The sequence below is a fragment of the Podarcis vaucheri genome (genome assembly GCF_965113315.1).
Source record: "Podarcis vaucheri genome assembly, chromosome: 3".
Lineage (NCBI taxonomy): Eukaryota > Metazoa > Chordata > Lepidosauria > Squamata > Lacertidae > Podarcis > Podarcis vaucheri.
Genome location: NC_138761.1, coordinates 12614895 through 12631342, shown reverse-complemented (window position 1 = coordinate 12631342; position 16448 = coordinate 12614895). Strand labels below are relative to the sequence as shown.

Here is a 16448-nt window from a genome sequence, read left to right as displayed (position 1 = left end):
CTAAAGCCTTAAATTGAAGAAAGGGTAACAAATTATAATAAAATAAAATTGTAATATGGTGGTTCGTAGGTATTTTTTCACCCATGAAGTCATTTTTATTGCTATGTAGCCTATTCAACATTTTAACCGTTTGATATGTTTCTGCTATGCAGTGTTTTAGGAGGCTGTGTGTTAAAGAAAACAGATTTTCACAATGAACCCTTTACAAATTTAAGTTAATAGGCAGGGTTAACTGCCTAATGGCCACTTGCTACCCCAGATATCTCTTGCCTTCAGGGACTGCCAGACTATTTTTGCTCAACAATTCACACACGTTTGCTTACATGTAGTTTATTCCAGCAGCACATGTACAGGAAGGCATGTTGCTTGCAGTATATCTAGATGCAATAGTGAGGATATGGGGAAGAAACCTTACTATGGAGGCCCAATAAGACCTGCCTAGATTCTGATACACCAAAAGCCTTCAAACTACTTGTTGACTCTTCCAGAGCTTCCATAAGAGAGCTTTATAAAAGTTAAGTGTAAGAGTACCAGGACCCTCCTTCTCTAGCTGCTGCCTCTGTTATGAGATTTGCAGCCAGATTACTACTTCTGATTATTATTTGAGCTTTGTGGTTGCTCACAATTTAGAGAGAGAGAAACGTTCAAGCTCCAAACCAGGGTACAGTGGTACCTCGGGTTAAGAACTTAATTCATTCTGGAATGCACGTTTGAAAGCAACAGGGCAGCAGTAATCTGGCTATATGATATATGAAAATAAGTGTGACGTATTGGAATGAAGAAGTTTGAAATAATATTATGTTTAAATTAAGTAGCTTAGCTTATGATAAAGTTATTTAAAATTTGGGACATAATATTTGAAAAAAGTTAAGAATTGAAATAAGGTAATAAATTGCTGTCTATAACTAATTTGACTGAGAACGCAGAGAAGGGAGATGCGAGGAAGTCTTAAGATCATGGAAATACGACTGTTTAACAATTGTATTCTATACCTATTTTTCTTTTACTCTTTGTTTATCTTTCTTAATTCTATCCTGATTTTTCTGTGGTGATGGTACTTTATATCTTTGGTGTTTTGTTTGTTGTTTAAAGAAAACTGCAATAAATATCTTATAAAAAACAAAGAACTTAATTCATTCTGGAGGTCCGTTCTTAACCTGAAACTGTTCTTAAACTGAGGTACCACTTTAGCTAATGGGGCCTCCTGCTGCTGCCGCGCCACCAGAGCACGATTTCTGTTCTCATCCTGAAGCAAAGTTCTTAACCTGAGGCACTATTTCTGGGTTAGCGGAGTCTGTAACCTGAAGCGTTTGTAATCTGAAGTGTCTGTAACCCGAGGTACCACTGTATCCACTCCCAGATACAAACACTGGGTGTAGCTACAAACTCTGGAGACAAAAGACAACGAGGAGTAACACAGACTTGCCATGAGCAACCAACAGTGGAGTAGCAAATGGGAACCCAGTAGCCCAGGACTGATGAAACCCTTGTTGGAGAACACTCTTTCAGAGCGAACCTTTGTTTGCTAAATGAATCAAACATGTCAGGAGGTGTTAACAGGTCAGGAAGCTCTCATGCCAGCCCAAATTATAGTTCAGAATACAGTGGTACCTCGTGTTACGGACAGGATCCGTTCCGGAGGCTCGTCCGTAACGTGAAATGCCCGCAACTTGAAGTGCTGCATCTGCGCAGCGCGATTTGGTGCTTCTGCGCATGCGCAAAGAGCGATTTAGCACTTCTGTGCATGCGTGAGCGGCGAAACCCGGAAGTAACCCGTTCCGGTACTTCCGGGTTGCTGCGGGATGTAACGCAAAAAGGCGCAACATGAGGTATGACTGTACAAGTCTGTGATCTTAGACTGTGTGTGTGTGAAATACCGGAGAACACTACATTTTTTACTTAATAAAATAAGGGACATAGTGGTAGGACTGGCCATTGCCAGCCGTATCATATAAGCATACTGCATCTTTCTTACATCGTCACTCTGCTGGGCTTCCTGCATTACAAATTCCCGCACCATGGATGGGCTGAATTCTACCAGGTAAGAAAATATATCTGTAGCAGCAGATCTAACTTGCAGATCGTCCATGCCCTGAAATGAAAATCATATTAACAGTGAAAAAGAGTATTATGGAGGTCGTAATGCTATACAAAGCTATTAAAATGCAGTGAAACTCTGATTTCAAATATACAAGAGGATAGTAATTCTATTTCTACAAGCCCTGGGGTACAAAAGCTTTCTTTCTCATCCTCAAGAGTCTATGACTGCGAATCTAAGGGTGTAGATTTGGACATTTTGCTTAAAAAAGAAGAAGTCCAACTTTGTTGCCTTGAAATTCAGGTAGTTAAACTATATGCAGGATTAGATCCAGAGTTCCTGTGAGTGGATCTTTGCTCAAAGGACATTCCCACCAGAAAAAGGGGTGTGTGTGATTTTTCTGGAATCTTCCTTCCCCCTGCAGCCTCCAGAGAAATTGCTTCAGAGGGTTGGAGAACTCTCTGGAACAGCATAGCAGGTGTCACCAGGGTTTATAAGGGAAAACTGTAAAAACCACCTCTGCAGGGCCTTCTGCTGGATCTTCCACAAATGGAAGAGCCCTTCTGTTGGTGGAAGAGCAACTCTGAGTGAAATCCAAGGTGATTTAAAGGATACAAATTTGAAAAAACCCTTTTTCCTCTGTCTGTTGGATACCTAAACATGACCACTGAATCTTAGTGCTCTGTTTTTTATACACACGTATTGGTCACTTCAGTGATCACTGTATATTTAAATAAGTCAGTAGTCATTTAAATATCTATGAACTGTATCTTTCTCAAAAGCTCTGCATACATCAGAGACTAGTATTAGAATCAGTCAACCTATGAACAATTTGAAAGAGTGCAATAGCTCAAAAATGTAAAGACAAACCAACGAGACACCTCAAATCTTGCCTGCACTTTATCATTCAACTCACCATTACTATTTCAAGAGCAGGAAGAATTCCTAACTTTGCCAAAGTTTTGAAAAACGTGTCTCTGTTCTGGGGCTGCAATGTCTGGGAAAATGCACAAAACTCCTTGAAGAAGTTAACCTGCAGGAGGTGAAAGAAACATTTCAATACAGAAAGTGCCAGTACACAGCCAATAAGTAAACATTTATACAGTTTCAGATATTAACAGAATCTGAGTTTTAACTCAACACAAAGAACACATATTTCAAGCAAAAGAGGCAGCAGCATTAGCACACTATTTCCCAAGGTAAAAGCATCCAAACTGGACTTACCAGTTCACGCCTTTTGTCATCATCTGTAGCTTCGTCAGTTAATTGTGCAAAAACTTCAGACAAAAACTTTTCATCTTCCTGTACAATACAGCAATTTTTACATAGTTATGACACAAAGTTCTCTATTTTATAGCTGCAATGCAAAATCAGGTTTTGTACTGTTGCAAGTTACTCTCTTATTTCATGTACCACTAATGCGTCCACCTGTGCTATACTGCCTATGCTTTCACAGCTAGGAAGGCAGATTCCACAGATTTACAAGTCACTTTTTTCCTCCAGAGAGTCCCACTGCAGTAAGCAGTATTATGTATGAACAGCATTGTTTCAATTTACCAAAGACAAGTCTATCAGTCATAATGGTCAACTTGTGCCCAATCAGTATAGGAACCTAGCTTAAGATTCTTTTAAGTATCCATACAATGAATTCAAAATGCAGATGACTATAGTTAGTAAGAAGAAATTGATGAATGAATGAAAGCAGACTTTTCCCGTCCCTGAGAAACCTCTGCATCTCCTTCTCCATCCAGCTTCTTCAGGGGGAAGAGGATTCCTCCTCTCACTCAGGTCTCTTTCCTCCCTCCAAGCTTCTTTGGGAAACAATGGAGGGAAGTAAAGCCAACAAGACCAATTACACCCACATTATTGCCCACCGCTATAACTAGGTGTATGATCTGAATGTACAAGGCTTCAATCCAATCTGTATAACCTCCAACTGAGGTGCAAAAAAGAGCACCAGGAGCCCTACACATTTATATCTGCCCTGTGGATTGTCTGAGGTATCAAAGTGGCACTGCTAATTTGCTGCTCCACACCAAATTTAACGAGTTTTAGAAGTCAAGCACTTGTGATTTCAACAGAACAATCCAGCCAGTGTTTTTGTTCCAACAAGAAATTTAGGACTGAGTTTTTACAATTTCTTAAGCCTTGCAAGTTTAGAAGTCAGTTGCAGACTCAACAGTGATGAGGCTAGACTCATTCTCAATTGGTGTATCTGACCTAAAAAATGTAAAACAAAACAAAACAAAACAAAACAGTGAGTCGTATTATTTTAACCCTCTTGATAGTTTTCTAGCATTAAGTGCTGCATGTGTTGAGCTTGACTGTGAAAAGATTATATAAAAGATTTAGTGAACTAGGAGAAGGAAGTGGCAGGCACAGTGCAAGGAAGGCAATCCAAGCCTTTAAATTAAGGAGCTAAAAGCATGTCATTAAAAAAAAAAAACAGTACAGATTAATGCCTCCCCCCCCCCCCCAAATTCTCTTCTAATAATCTGGGAAGACACAGTAACAAGACAGATATATTAGTGTTTACAAGTTTCCACCCATCTGGAAATGGTTCAACTGCACATAAGTCAATGTAACTTTGCTAAGCCAAAACACAGATGTTACACACTTTTAGAACTGGAGGTGGGTGGGTAACACATAAATAGGTCATAGCCATTTTTTGCTTCCTACTGTCCTATTCCCAAAATGGCCCACCATCTCATTAAAGTCTTCTCTGACACTGGAGTTTGCATGCTATTTTTAGATATAGTCCAACTCTTAGAAATGCATCATTATATGAAACTGTCATAATGCACACAAAAAATCAGGACCCGTAAGCTAGTGAGCTGCTTCTTATGCAACCCTCCTCAACCAAAGGTTAATGACTGTGTCACAAACTGTCATGCTCATGACATATATGGGGACATATCCCTACATCAAATTGTCTCCTTCCCTTGGATATCTGGATACACAAGAGTCCAATGATCAAAGCTTACAAAGTACTGAATATCACTTTTACTTTAGGTAAAAAAGGTAGAAGTATGTCAGTAATTAATTAGGCATATAGTTATTTCTTCATTTGTGCAATGCATGGCTGCAGGGGCATTACTGTAGAAAAAGGAACTGTACTGGACAGTCTCAAATATTAACTAGTCATTTCTCTGCAAGTTATAGCTTAAGTGTTTCTATTTGCTAAGTCTTTATAAGGACCCTGAAAAGAAACATAAAAAACACTAGTTAATAATGATTGCAGTCTATGGCAAGCAAAACTTCTCCCTACTCTGGACATGACCTGAGTTTCGTCTGTATTTGCTTGCCCCCAGAAAGTAGGGGGAAGCTTTGAAGTTATGATGACAGACTCTAAAATGGCTAACGGGCATAAGTGAAGATCCAAAAAGTCACACAAACTACATACCGGTGTGTGTGCCTGTTTTTCAATCACGGCATAAGAGAAATCACCGAAGCAGCTTTCAAGGTGTTTGCAACATGGCATGGAATGCTTATATATATGCCATGGTTGAAATATTCCTATTCCAACAAGGAAGTTAAAAATAATCCCACGGACATGCAGAAAGACTTGGGCTGTCTTCTGAAGTAGCTCTTTGGACCTCAGTTTTCAAGTAATTAAGATGCTATTCATGCTTATTATATAGGTCCCTTCTACCTACTACTGCTCATAACACTACCAATCAGAAGTGTCGCCCAACATCTATTCATTTGGAATGCTTAGAGCTATGCAGGCAGCAAGAAACCTCAAAAAGTACACCAATTTCATGTTGCCACAGCAGCAGCAGCCAAGGACCAAAATAAAAGAAACTGTTTCCAAAACACAGTTGTTGGCAAGTATTGAAAATATCTCCTCCATGTGTTCTGCTTTTGGAAGACAAGAGGGAGGCGGAAAGGGGGAAATACCAAGAAGTTGTATTGTTTATGACGTATTAGCAATTTAGGTGTTTATCCTACTCAATATCAAAGTACTCAAGTTACAGAATATTTCAAATCAAGCTTGAAGCATCAAGAACAACGTAAATCTATTTAAAATCTTAGAAAAATCCCACCCATTAAAATCCCCATCCATTATCAGTTTGGCCACCACCCATAAAAAGCCAACTCAAATAAAGGGCTTACGCCTGAGCAAAGGAGAACTTCTACAGTTGTAAAACCGAGCAAGGGACAATCTACATGGACTTCCATTACAAGCAATAGTGTGTTATTCAATGTAGTGCTAAGGCAAATATTTTGCCAGCCCAGTAATTTCTTCTTGCACAACAGAATGCTGCCCCTCTCTTCCATACCCCAAGCCCCCTATATCTATTGCGGGAGTTCCCTCAACCCCCTGAAGCAGATCTGGGGTCAGTGCAGGTTGTGCATGGGGGGGGGGGGAGAAGGCCCACTGCAGAAGCAGAATTTCTTTTGCTTGTGCAATTTTTTTAGTTGACTATAGCTCATAGTCTTGAGCAGGGTTTCCCAAACTTTGGTCTCCAGCTGTGTTTGGAGTACCTTGCAGCTTGCCAGACAGAACAAATCCCCCTCTTCTCCCCCTGTGTGCTGTTCTAGGGGTTCTCCCAACTGCCCCAGAGCCAACTGGGGGGTATGGGAGATGTGCAAGGGAAGGGGAAGATCCACTGTGCAAGTGGAAGTTCTTGAATCCCATCCAGTGTCTCTAAACTATTTCAAATGTTTTTAGGAGGCGGCATGAGGCACTTCGCTATCTCATGAAGACAGTAACACTGTCTAGGTGCAGAAATACATCTTGATCTGACTATTGTTTATGTCTGCAATATATGAACTACCCCTCTAATGCTGAACCGCCTTGCATAAACTCTTAAAACCACACATTTTGAGTGACTGAAGTATTGTCTTTAAAAAGGGCATTTCCACTCCGTTCCACAGCTTTTTTAAAGTGTTCCCTAACATTTTATCATCTGAAAAACTGAAAGCTTTCCTCAACGTCTTATAATCAAAGGTTTAAAAGATTTATCAGGGTACAGTATATCTTGTTGCACTCTAGGCTTGTGTTGCTGTTAGGTTATGCCCAACAGTGGGCATGAGTTCAACCACCTTGCTATCAACAAAAAATGACAATGACCCAAGTAATCATTTAGCGAAGATTTAGTCAACTTCTGGCTTTTCACTGGACAGGGTGAACTTGAAGATGAATTGAACCCAAGCAATTGCCTATGGATGACACACTGCAGGTGGTATGGCAGCCAATAAAACATTGCAACTAACACATTATTTTAAGAACCACATCACATTATTTAAATCTACATTTGTTCTGGCCGTATCTTCCAAAAGTCTGTGAACTACCATATGCTGCCACTTAAGGGCTTAAGAGCAAAATGACAAGGTTTACAGCCTCCGAAGAGCTGGAATTCACTCGTTTTCATTTGGCTCCCACAATTTGACATATAAAAACTGCAAACTAAATCTATGTAGGAAACAAAGTTCTATATTCTTAAATGCTGGCATGTGAAATGTTTTCTTCAATACATTATTTGTACTACAAAATTAGGAGTACCTAAAAATGAACTCTGAGCTCTCTAACAATAGTTCTAGCAGCTAGGGGGTTAAAAAGAGGATTTGTCAGACATTCCCCGTTTGTCAGACCCTTTAACTCTATTTTTAATCTATTATGCAAAACGATTTCCTACATCTAGGAGACTTATAACAGCAAATTCTAAATAAGATTATGCCAACAACAAAAAATGTTAACTAGATGGAGGATTGCTTTTTTATTCATGGGGAAGAGACTACAGAACAGATCAATGGGAAAGCCCATTATTTTCATGCAGCAGGTCCTGGGCTCAGTCCTTAGTATCTTCAATTAAGGTAGGTGGTGATACAAATATCTCTATGTGAAATGCTGGAGTTTCTTCCAATCACAATAGACAACACTGTGCTAGGTGGACATAAGACAGCTTCCTACGTCCCCTACAGTCAAACCCTTGGTTTAGCTCTTTTTAAAAAGTTTCTTGGGATGAACAAGGTTATGCGCAGGAGATTCTTAATTTGTTTCCTGCGTATTTTTAAAATATTTTCTGTTAGAGGATTCACAGAAACAAAAAACATTAATCATAAGCCAGCCAAGAGAAATTATTGAGTTTGTTTTGGATTTAGCTTCAGAACCTTATGATCGTTGCATAATTTTATAGAGAGCTAAAACATTTACAGAATTAAAAAGCTCTGCCTTTCTCAAGCAGCCTATATAAAACTTTAATCAAATAATGTTACAATTCGAATATTACAGTTTGTAAGTGTAAGAAGGCTAATGATAGCATTTGTGAGAGTCGCTATTTATACTGCATTTCGTTTTTAATACAACACACAACACAGCTGCTTATAAGCAGGAAAAAACTGTTAACCATCTGCCACGAATAAGGCCACTGCTGAAAGGCACCTACCTCTCACATAACAGAATGAGCTGAACGTAATGTATCTGCTTTAGAAGGAATGCACTGTGCTTATGAAGAAGACTGTGAAATACACAACTGAGACATTACAGCAAAGAACAAAGCTAGTCAAGGGGGGTGAGGAGGAAGCACCAGAACTACTAAATTAGGTTTAAAAGCATGTACCACAAACAGCACTGAATTAAAGGCAAGCTACGGTTAACCTCACATTTGTATGTCAAATCTCCAAAATGCAAGCCTTCCAAACTTCTAGTTTCACTTACCTGCAGCATACTGACAATCTCGACTTTGTTAAAGAAAATGAAAGATGTGAGAGTAGAAAGAAAATTTTCTTCAAAAACTGATGGTGTTGGCAAGATGATGTCCTGGATGTACTGTACCCTGTAAGTCTGATGAATCTTTTGCCTAAGTTCAGAGTCTGTTATGGGTATGACCTCTTTAAACTTTGCTGTTTTGGTCAAGAATTCTCTGTGCCTTTTTGGCTGAGCTAACGCAGGGTCATACTCAAGGCATCCCACAACATCCATAATGCACTCGTCTGAAAACATCACCTCAAAAAGAGTTGCTTTATTGAGGAACAAAATTCCTCGGATAATTTCATACAAATGATGTAAGCCTTCAGTATTTTCTAGGTTTTCACAAAGCTGGAAAAGCTGCAATAATTTTTTAATGTAGCCTTCATTTTCCAAAGCCAAAGCTAGTTTTTCTCTACGGATGGGCGATGAGAGAACTGAGGTAACTAGGTCTGCAATCTCTTCGAGTTTGTTAAGTTCACAAGTAGGGAGATCAATCAAATGAGTTGTTTCTGGCATTTCCTCAAAGCGCTCTTCTTCAGATTCATCAATGAGATCCTGTGTGACTTCCACTGAAGGGTCCTTACCTTGAACCTAAAAATGGAAACATGAACAATTGCTGACTCATTCTGAAACATACTGGTGACTGTCGGAGGCAGAGAAGAGGAAATAAATAATTTGGTCAAATCACATAACATTAATAGGCTTCTGCAAACTGACCAGGAATGAAATGTGGCTCTTGGGCTGCGCAAACTCGGGCTCTGTTCCTGCGGCAGATGCTGATAGTGCGAAAAGGGGAAATAACTTTATTGTGGCCCACCAGAGCTGTGCATATGAGCAACTGTTCTGAACATGACTCATTGGCAAAGGATCAACAGTTCTATTCACATCCCAACCCAGTAGATGTCATACAGGAGAGTCACATGCAGTCTATGGTGGCTGTAATTCCAGGCACAGGAGTACTCTGCTAGGAGATAAGGCAGCCCAAGTAGTTGGTTTAAAGCTCAGTCCTAGGAATTGGATGAAACTTACACATTATAGTCCTATACAGATTCATATAAAGCATTTTACAGAACATGTAGACACACAGCAGCATGTTTTCAGTTACATGTTATTTCACACACATGTACATGTCATGGAGCTTAGAATTACTGTTTCTCCGAAGCATGAACTTGTAGCACTGCAGGCACATTTGCTGCCATGTAAAATGCCAAGGAAGCCTAAAATATTACTATAAAAAGGGGCAATTGAAAAACACCCATGAAAGGAGCAAGCAGGTGAAACTGTAAAATAAGCCTGTGCCCTGATGCCATGAAGTTCTAACACTGTACTATGAAATTCTATGACTGTGTTACATGTAAGCAATAATAACATAACATGTTCAAAGTGGGATTTGTAAATAATATGATTGGAATAAAAATGTGGTAAGTTTTAAAAAGATTAACCTTACCTGGCAAATTTTCTCCCAGATTTCATCACAGCCAGCTTTTTCTTGAAAACTCAGGGCTAAATCATAATTCTCTGCTTCTGACCAAACAATCAAAGTATCCTATTTCAAAATGAAAGACTATACTGATTATTTGATTCCATACAAGTACAACAGTGGCATACAATTAGGTTGATATATCCAACAAAACAACTTGGTGAAACAGGATACTGGGGTTTTTTATTTAAAAAATGCTACCTTTTTAGAACTGCTCTTCATATGCCCTTTCACAATTTCCTATTAGGAAATTTTAATTAGAAATATTAACCCTCCAGTTTAAAGAAACAATAATATTTACAACTGATTTTATATTATACAGGCAGGATTATTTTTACAATATAATTTACCATATAAATCGCCAATGATCTACAATGAATGCAGCTGAATACTCTTCGGTTATGCATGTCTGGATAAAAGGCCAAGAGGCCAGCTATGTATTTAAGAACATCTATGATTCAATCCCTAGCATCACCAGATACAGCTGAGACACTCCCTGCCTGAAACCCTGGAAATGATTTATCTTAATTGTCACAATATTCTTATTCTTTTAGAAAGAGAACAGCAATAGGTAGGGAACTGCAATGTCCTGAAATGGGGAAAAAAATAATCTCTGACATTATGAGTATTTGTGATGATCCAGATAGAATTTTGCATTTCTTTGTTTATAGAAAATTATATTATACTGTGAAGCCTTCAGCATTAAGACATACACAACACTAGCAATGAAGATCTAGTTGATCAGAGAAAATGGGAAGTCACTTCACCTCTCTTGATTTTGCTCTCTCAGAGATACTAGTTCTCAAGCAGGCAGAGACCATTGTTTATCATGTTCAAGAGGATACAACAGGAGTTGAAAAGCTTGCATGATATACCACTTAACTAGTTCCTGAGACACAACTCTTATTTTCAACACATACAGCTGATGTATTTAGGATCAGAAAGCTATACTGTAAAGGGACAGAATCTTAAAACCACCCTCTCACTGAAGCAGCGTTAATTCAAAGTCATTAAAAGATAGATTTCTATTTTTACGGAGAGATTTGCAAGTTAATTATTATCTTGCCATCTTTCGTTCACAGGATCAGGATAGGTCAGGAAAGCTATGAAGAAAAACCCCTTTCCTAAAAAACATTTTAAAATTAGTGGGAAATGTTTAATTTTTATAACTTTTAAAGTGTACAAAAGCATGCCTAGCATACATTAAAAGACTGCTATTGAACAACCTTAAAGAAACGAGTACCAACTTTGAACCACATTTTTGAGAATGAAGTCTGCCCACTTGTACAAATAAAAATCATTTGTGCAACGGGACTTCTTGTTCTAATTCTGTCTCCTCCAGCCCCCCTCCCAAATCTGCTGTGGAGAGTCCCCCAACCAATGTAATTTAATCAAAACAAAAGACAAATGAAACTTAGTTAACAATATTGTTGCTTTTATTATTTCAGGCATTTTTGAAATGCAAACCCATGGCCAATATTAAAGTAATTTCTGTTAATGCTTGAACTGGCAACCCAGCTATGCTTCTATGAAGACGTTTATATAATCATCTATGATGATGCATCAAATCCCATCTTTGGGATTTTAGATCCTTTCCCAAAATACATAAAACAATGAAATACCACCAATATTTCCCAAATGCTTCTTTTCGTGGGGTGGGTATTAAATTTGCTTCCTGTCTCCTGAATCAGACCTGTTTATACTAGTTGAAAACCTTCGGAGGCAACTTGGAAACAACACTAATATTGCAACTGCATTGCATAAAACAGCCTCATATATACTGCCATAAGAGCCAGGACAGAGTGAAAAAGGAGAGGCTCTTTACTACAGTAAAAATAAACTATATGTATACTACTAAATTCTTCTTGCTCTTGGAACTAAAATGTACGCAAGAGTTTCTATATATACGTAGAATGATTGAAAAGGATAACAAGTGGCTGCAACCTGTGTATTTTTGAATTTGTGTTCAAGCCTTGCTAAACCTATTTATAGACAAGATTTACTTATTTCAGCCCTGAGCCTTCATTCTATTCCATGCAAAACGGTTCCTGTGCCAGCAGAGTTCTAATGAAGTCAAATGAAATTTTCCAAAGGGACAGAAGTCAGGTCACTTTCTGTGGATCTAACTATAAATCTGAAACCTACAATTGTCTTCAGTGACACAAGCCTCACTGCTGGGCGTATAAAATTTTTCCTACACAGTTCCTTTCCAAAATCCTCATATTTCATATCTCAACACTCAGTGCTGAACCTCTTGTAGCTTCCTGAAGATCCAAAGAAAGTGTTACATTTTCTGAAATTCTGCACCAGCCAGTTTGAACCTTTCCCCTAACCTTATTTATTGAGGGACAGATCCAGCCATGGTAGCAGTGCCCTAAATGAGATTGGAACATCTGCCTATCACATTAGGCCACGTTCTCAAAAATATTTATCACTCATATTCTTTGTGACATTCTTACAGAGGAGTCACTGTGAAAGGGTTTTTTTGTTTTAACATCATACTAATTCAAAATACACTTTTTATCCACGAACTCTTTGTTTTCTAGAAAGTTACTGATGGAATAAGGCTCTTGGTCACCATGTGTAGGTCACTCTGTAAACCAAAGGGAAGTCTACTATGGGATTACACACACTCTCTCTATATATACACACACACACACATAGTAAATAATATTAATAATAATAATAATAATGGAATTAGGAATGTGTTTTATGGCTGAGTTCAGACAATATTTCTTGGCATCATGAAACATGGGCTGTGAAGCTGGGGGCAAGTATCAAAACTGAGCACTTTGCCTTCGTCTCATGCGATGGTTTCATTTTTGCTTTGCATTAAACTTGAAGTTCCTAATACATCTCAGTTGAAAAACTCTTGTGTAAAGTCAGGTAACTCACCAAAATGATAAGACAGGATGCAATCATAGTTTTATGAAGATGGGGAAGATGATCCAAAACTGTTCTATGGCTGTAACTTTAATCAGTAAGCCTTTGCAAGGAATTAAACTCAAAAGAGAAAACGTATCTGGGATATCCCCTCCTGCCCCCCAAATTAATATACTAAACTTAATTTGCAATATGGGGGAAATGGTGCAGTACTTATAACAGACTAAGTACTCCTTAATCATTCCGACACTAGAATGGTCAAAGAAACATGTAATCTAGCTTTTAAAGTCCCCCCAGGTTCCTTCCTTTCTGTCATAGAATGAACTTGCAATTAAGTAGTGTGCCAACTCTGTGCAAACAAGATATTTCTGTACAATGGCAACACAGTAGATACTTATAGGGAAAAGCTACTACATGCCTGCTGTTTTTGATATGCAGTGTTTGGATTTATCTTCGATTCCAACAAAAGCGAACCTGAAAAAAGAAGAATTGCAGTTCAGTTAGGAACCTATGTGAAGTAAAATGAGCTTTATAGAAATCAGTAATCTATGTTTCAGAGCACCACCCTCCAGTCTAACAGTTTCATACAAGCAATGATGAAAGACAGCAAAGATAAACACAAAATCAATATACACATCTGCAAGTCCATTCTAATACCTTGAGAGGCAACTAAAAGCAAATACAACTATACCATATAAATTTTCTTACTCATGAAATAATGTATTCTTATCTTCTTGAGATGGCTGACATATATTCTGTTCAATCTTACTCGACTAGGAGTAATCGCCAAAGAAGAAGAAGATATTCTGTTGTGGTATATTCATAACACTAAACTCTTTAACCCTAAACTTTGTATTATGTGTGTGTCTAAGCAGTCATGTATCGTGGCAACCGCTCGAGTAATCTTTTCCAGCCCTCACAAGGTTTATTTAGCACATTAACACCTGTTCGTTAGCAACGTTGCCAATACATTTTCTAAAAACAGCTTTCCTGATCTTTAAAGAAAAAGAACCCATTACAACAAGAGTTTAAATCTTTGCTACAAATATATTGCAACAAGGAAACTTTTTTTTTAAAGAGGCCTTCACACCAAAACATATATATTTTCCAATGAGAGGCTTATAAAGATTCCATCATAAGGGGCAATGTTAAGGCAGTGCTTTGGATACTTATAACCCAGTTCTCAATACACTTCGAAATAAACATGTTGAATTCATAGCTACTAACTAGTAACTGAGCTTTTCTAAAAGTTAAAGTATTGGCACACAAAAAAACTTTTGAGACTATGTTCCATATTATTTAGACATCTGTCACAAGTAATTGGCTTGGTAGCCTTAAAAGAGGCAGGAATTCAGAGAATAGAAATGGGTCTCCTTCCCCATCGTAGGCACTAGTTTCTCCTAAGCAAGTATTTAGGGTTTTTTCCTGTAAAACTGTCAGATGAACAAGGACCTGAAGAAGACTGTTCAACGTAATAAATTTGGTTATCAAGTATGAAGAGCCTTTGAATGGGTCATCTCATTGGGATAAGCTTTTGAGCCAAGCTTTCTAGAACTGCATGGAATTTCACGTCTGGAAAGGAAGATGGAAGTGGAAAGACTAGTGGTATTTGGAAGAGTAACTCTGATACCACAGCAGGCCTGTAAACAGCCATGGCCTGGTCATCTACGAGTAAGAATCACCTGAACGAAGGTGACTAAGTAGGGAAGCTGCCTCACTCCCCCCCCCCTCGTTTAACCTTTCAGCCCCTTTCTTCTTATGACAGAAAACAACTAATGTTTACCTATGGGGGGGATGGGATTACTAATGACTTCTGCAACGTTATGGGGAGAGTACTAAAGAGAGTGGAGAAGGGGGAGAGAAAAGAAGAGAGCTGTGATCTGTAAAGGAGGGCAGGCTGCAAGAGACAAGAACTGAGGGAAGAGAGTGGCTAGAATCACAGAACTGTGGAGTTGGCAAAGGGACCCCAAGGGTCATCTAGCCCAACCCGCCTGCAATTATTGCAACTATTGATACTGTTGCAGGCACGTAATCAGCAGCGCCTGTCAGCCTTTATTTTTTCCCCCTTAATATTTTGTGGGGTGGGGAAGAGAGAACAAAAACACGAATAACTTGCTCCCGAGACTTCAAGGGAGAGGGAAGGAGGGTTGTGTTGTGAGAGACAAGAGGTGCTCCGAGGCACCCTTTGGGGGAGCCATCTGCCCCCTAAGCTATCAGCCTTGGGACGAAGGGGGGGGGGAGAAGCTCCTTAGGGTCCCGATGGGAAACGAGGAGGGGGGCCCTCTCGGGGCCTGAGGACCACCTCGCCGCCTCCCCCGTCCTGCCGCTCTCCATTGTCCCAGGCAGCCCAGCCTCCGCCTCGCCCCATTATCCCTGCCCCTCCTCACCGTCCGACTCGGCCCGCACCAGCAGCGACATCCCCTTGAGCCGCTCCACGTAGGTGGACGAGACGTGCCCGGTGCCCCTGTCGTCCCATTGCCGCTCTTCGTTGAGCGTGTAGACCTTCACCCGCCGCCGGGTGTCCGACATGGTGCGCGGCCCGGCCCGGCCGGACTGCGAGGGACTGAGGAAGGGGCGGCAGAGGGAAGGAACAAGAGGGCTCCGCCGCCGCCGCTCAGGAGCCCTTTAACTCGCCGCTTCTCATGGCGCCTGGGCCTGCCGCCTCTGCCTCCGCCTCCGAGTCCCCCCCCCCCTCAGCGTCACCAGGCGAGCAGCAGCAGCAGCAGCAGCAGCGACTACCACCGCGGCGCGGCCGCCATCTTGTAATCCGACTCCTGTCCCGTCCCTGCCTTTCTCTTCCTCTCAGAGCCGGGGAGGGAGGGGGAGGAGCGGGGCGGAAGGCCTGCACGGGCTCCACTAGCAGGGGCTACGGCGGCCGAGAAGCGGAGGAAAGCGAACGCGAGCGGGCGTACGCCTTCGAGCTCGCGTAGTTTGGAAGGGCTGAGGAGGAGGAGCTGACGTGGGGGGAGGGGGAGAGAGGTTGCGCCTGCGCGGTTGCGCCTGCTCCTGCTGAGCGCGGGAAGGCGGCGTTCCTTCGCCTCTCTCGACCTCTCTGGCAGTTGACGGCACATAGACTCAGGGAAAAAAACGTGCAGAGAGACGCATGAGGCGAGAGTCTGAGGCCCGCGCAGATTAAAAAAAACAACAACCCGTCCACAGCCCTTCCCAGGAATTAAAATTAAATTAAAATTTAATTTAATTATAATTAAATAAGTAACACACACACCCCAATGTTTTGAATACAGGAACAAACAATCTGAAGTGTGCATACACAGGAAACCTTATACCCAGAACAAACTTAGTTGGTCTCTGTGGTGCTACTGGACAATTTTTAATTTTTTTATTTCGAT

The 16448-nt window shown here is 40.3% G+C and overlaps 1 protein-coding gene across 2 annotated transcripts in view; it reads right to left on the bottom strand.

The window, feature by feature from the left end:
- PPP4R3B (protein phosphatase 4 regulatory subunit 3B) overlaps positions 1-15927 on the bottom strand; it is a 30643-nt gene extending 14716 nt beyond the window's left edge. Inside the window, exons 1-7 of one of the 2 annotated variants that reach the window (XM_082217478.1) lie at positions 15486-15927; positions 13517-13572; positions 10183-10281; positions 8703-9326; positions 3263-3340; positions 2955-3071; positions 1976-2092 (exon numbers count right to left, since the gene is read on the bottom strand). In XM_082217478.1, the coding sequence (XP_082073604.1) occupies positions 1976-2092; positions 2955-3071; positions 3263-3340; positions 8703-9326; positions 10183-10281; positions 13517-13572; positions 15486-15627 (1233 nt within the window). In that variant the 5' untranslated portion in view covers positions 15628-15927. The remainder of the gene's footprint in view (positions 1-1975; positions 2093-2954; positions 3072-3262; positions 3341-8702; positions 9327-10182; positions 10282-13516; positions 13573-15485) is intronic. The other variant, XM_082217479.1, reaches the window with a different exon arrangement.
- Positions 15928-16448: the final 521 nt, after the last annotated feature.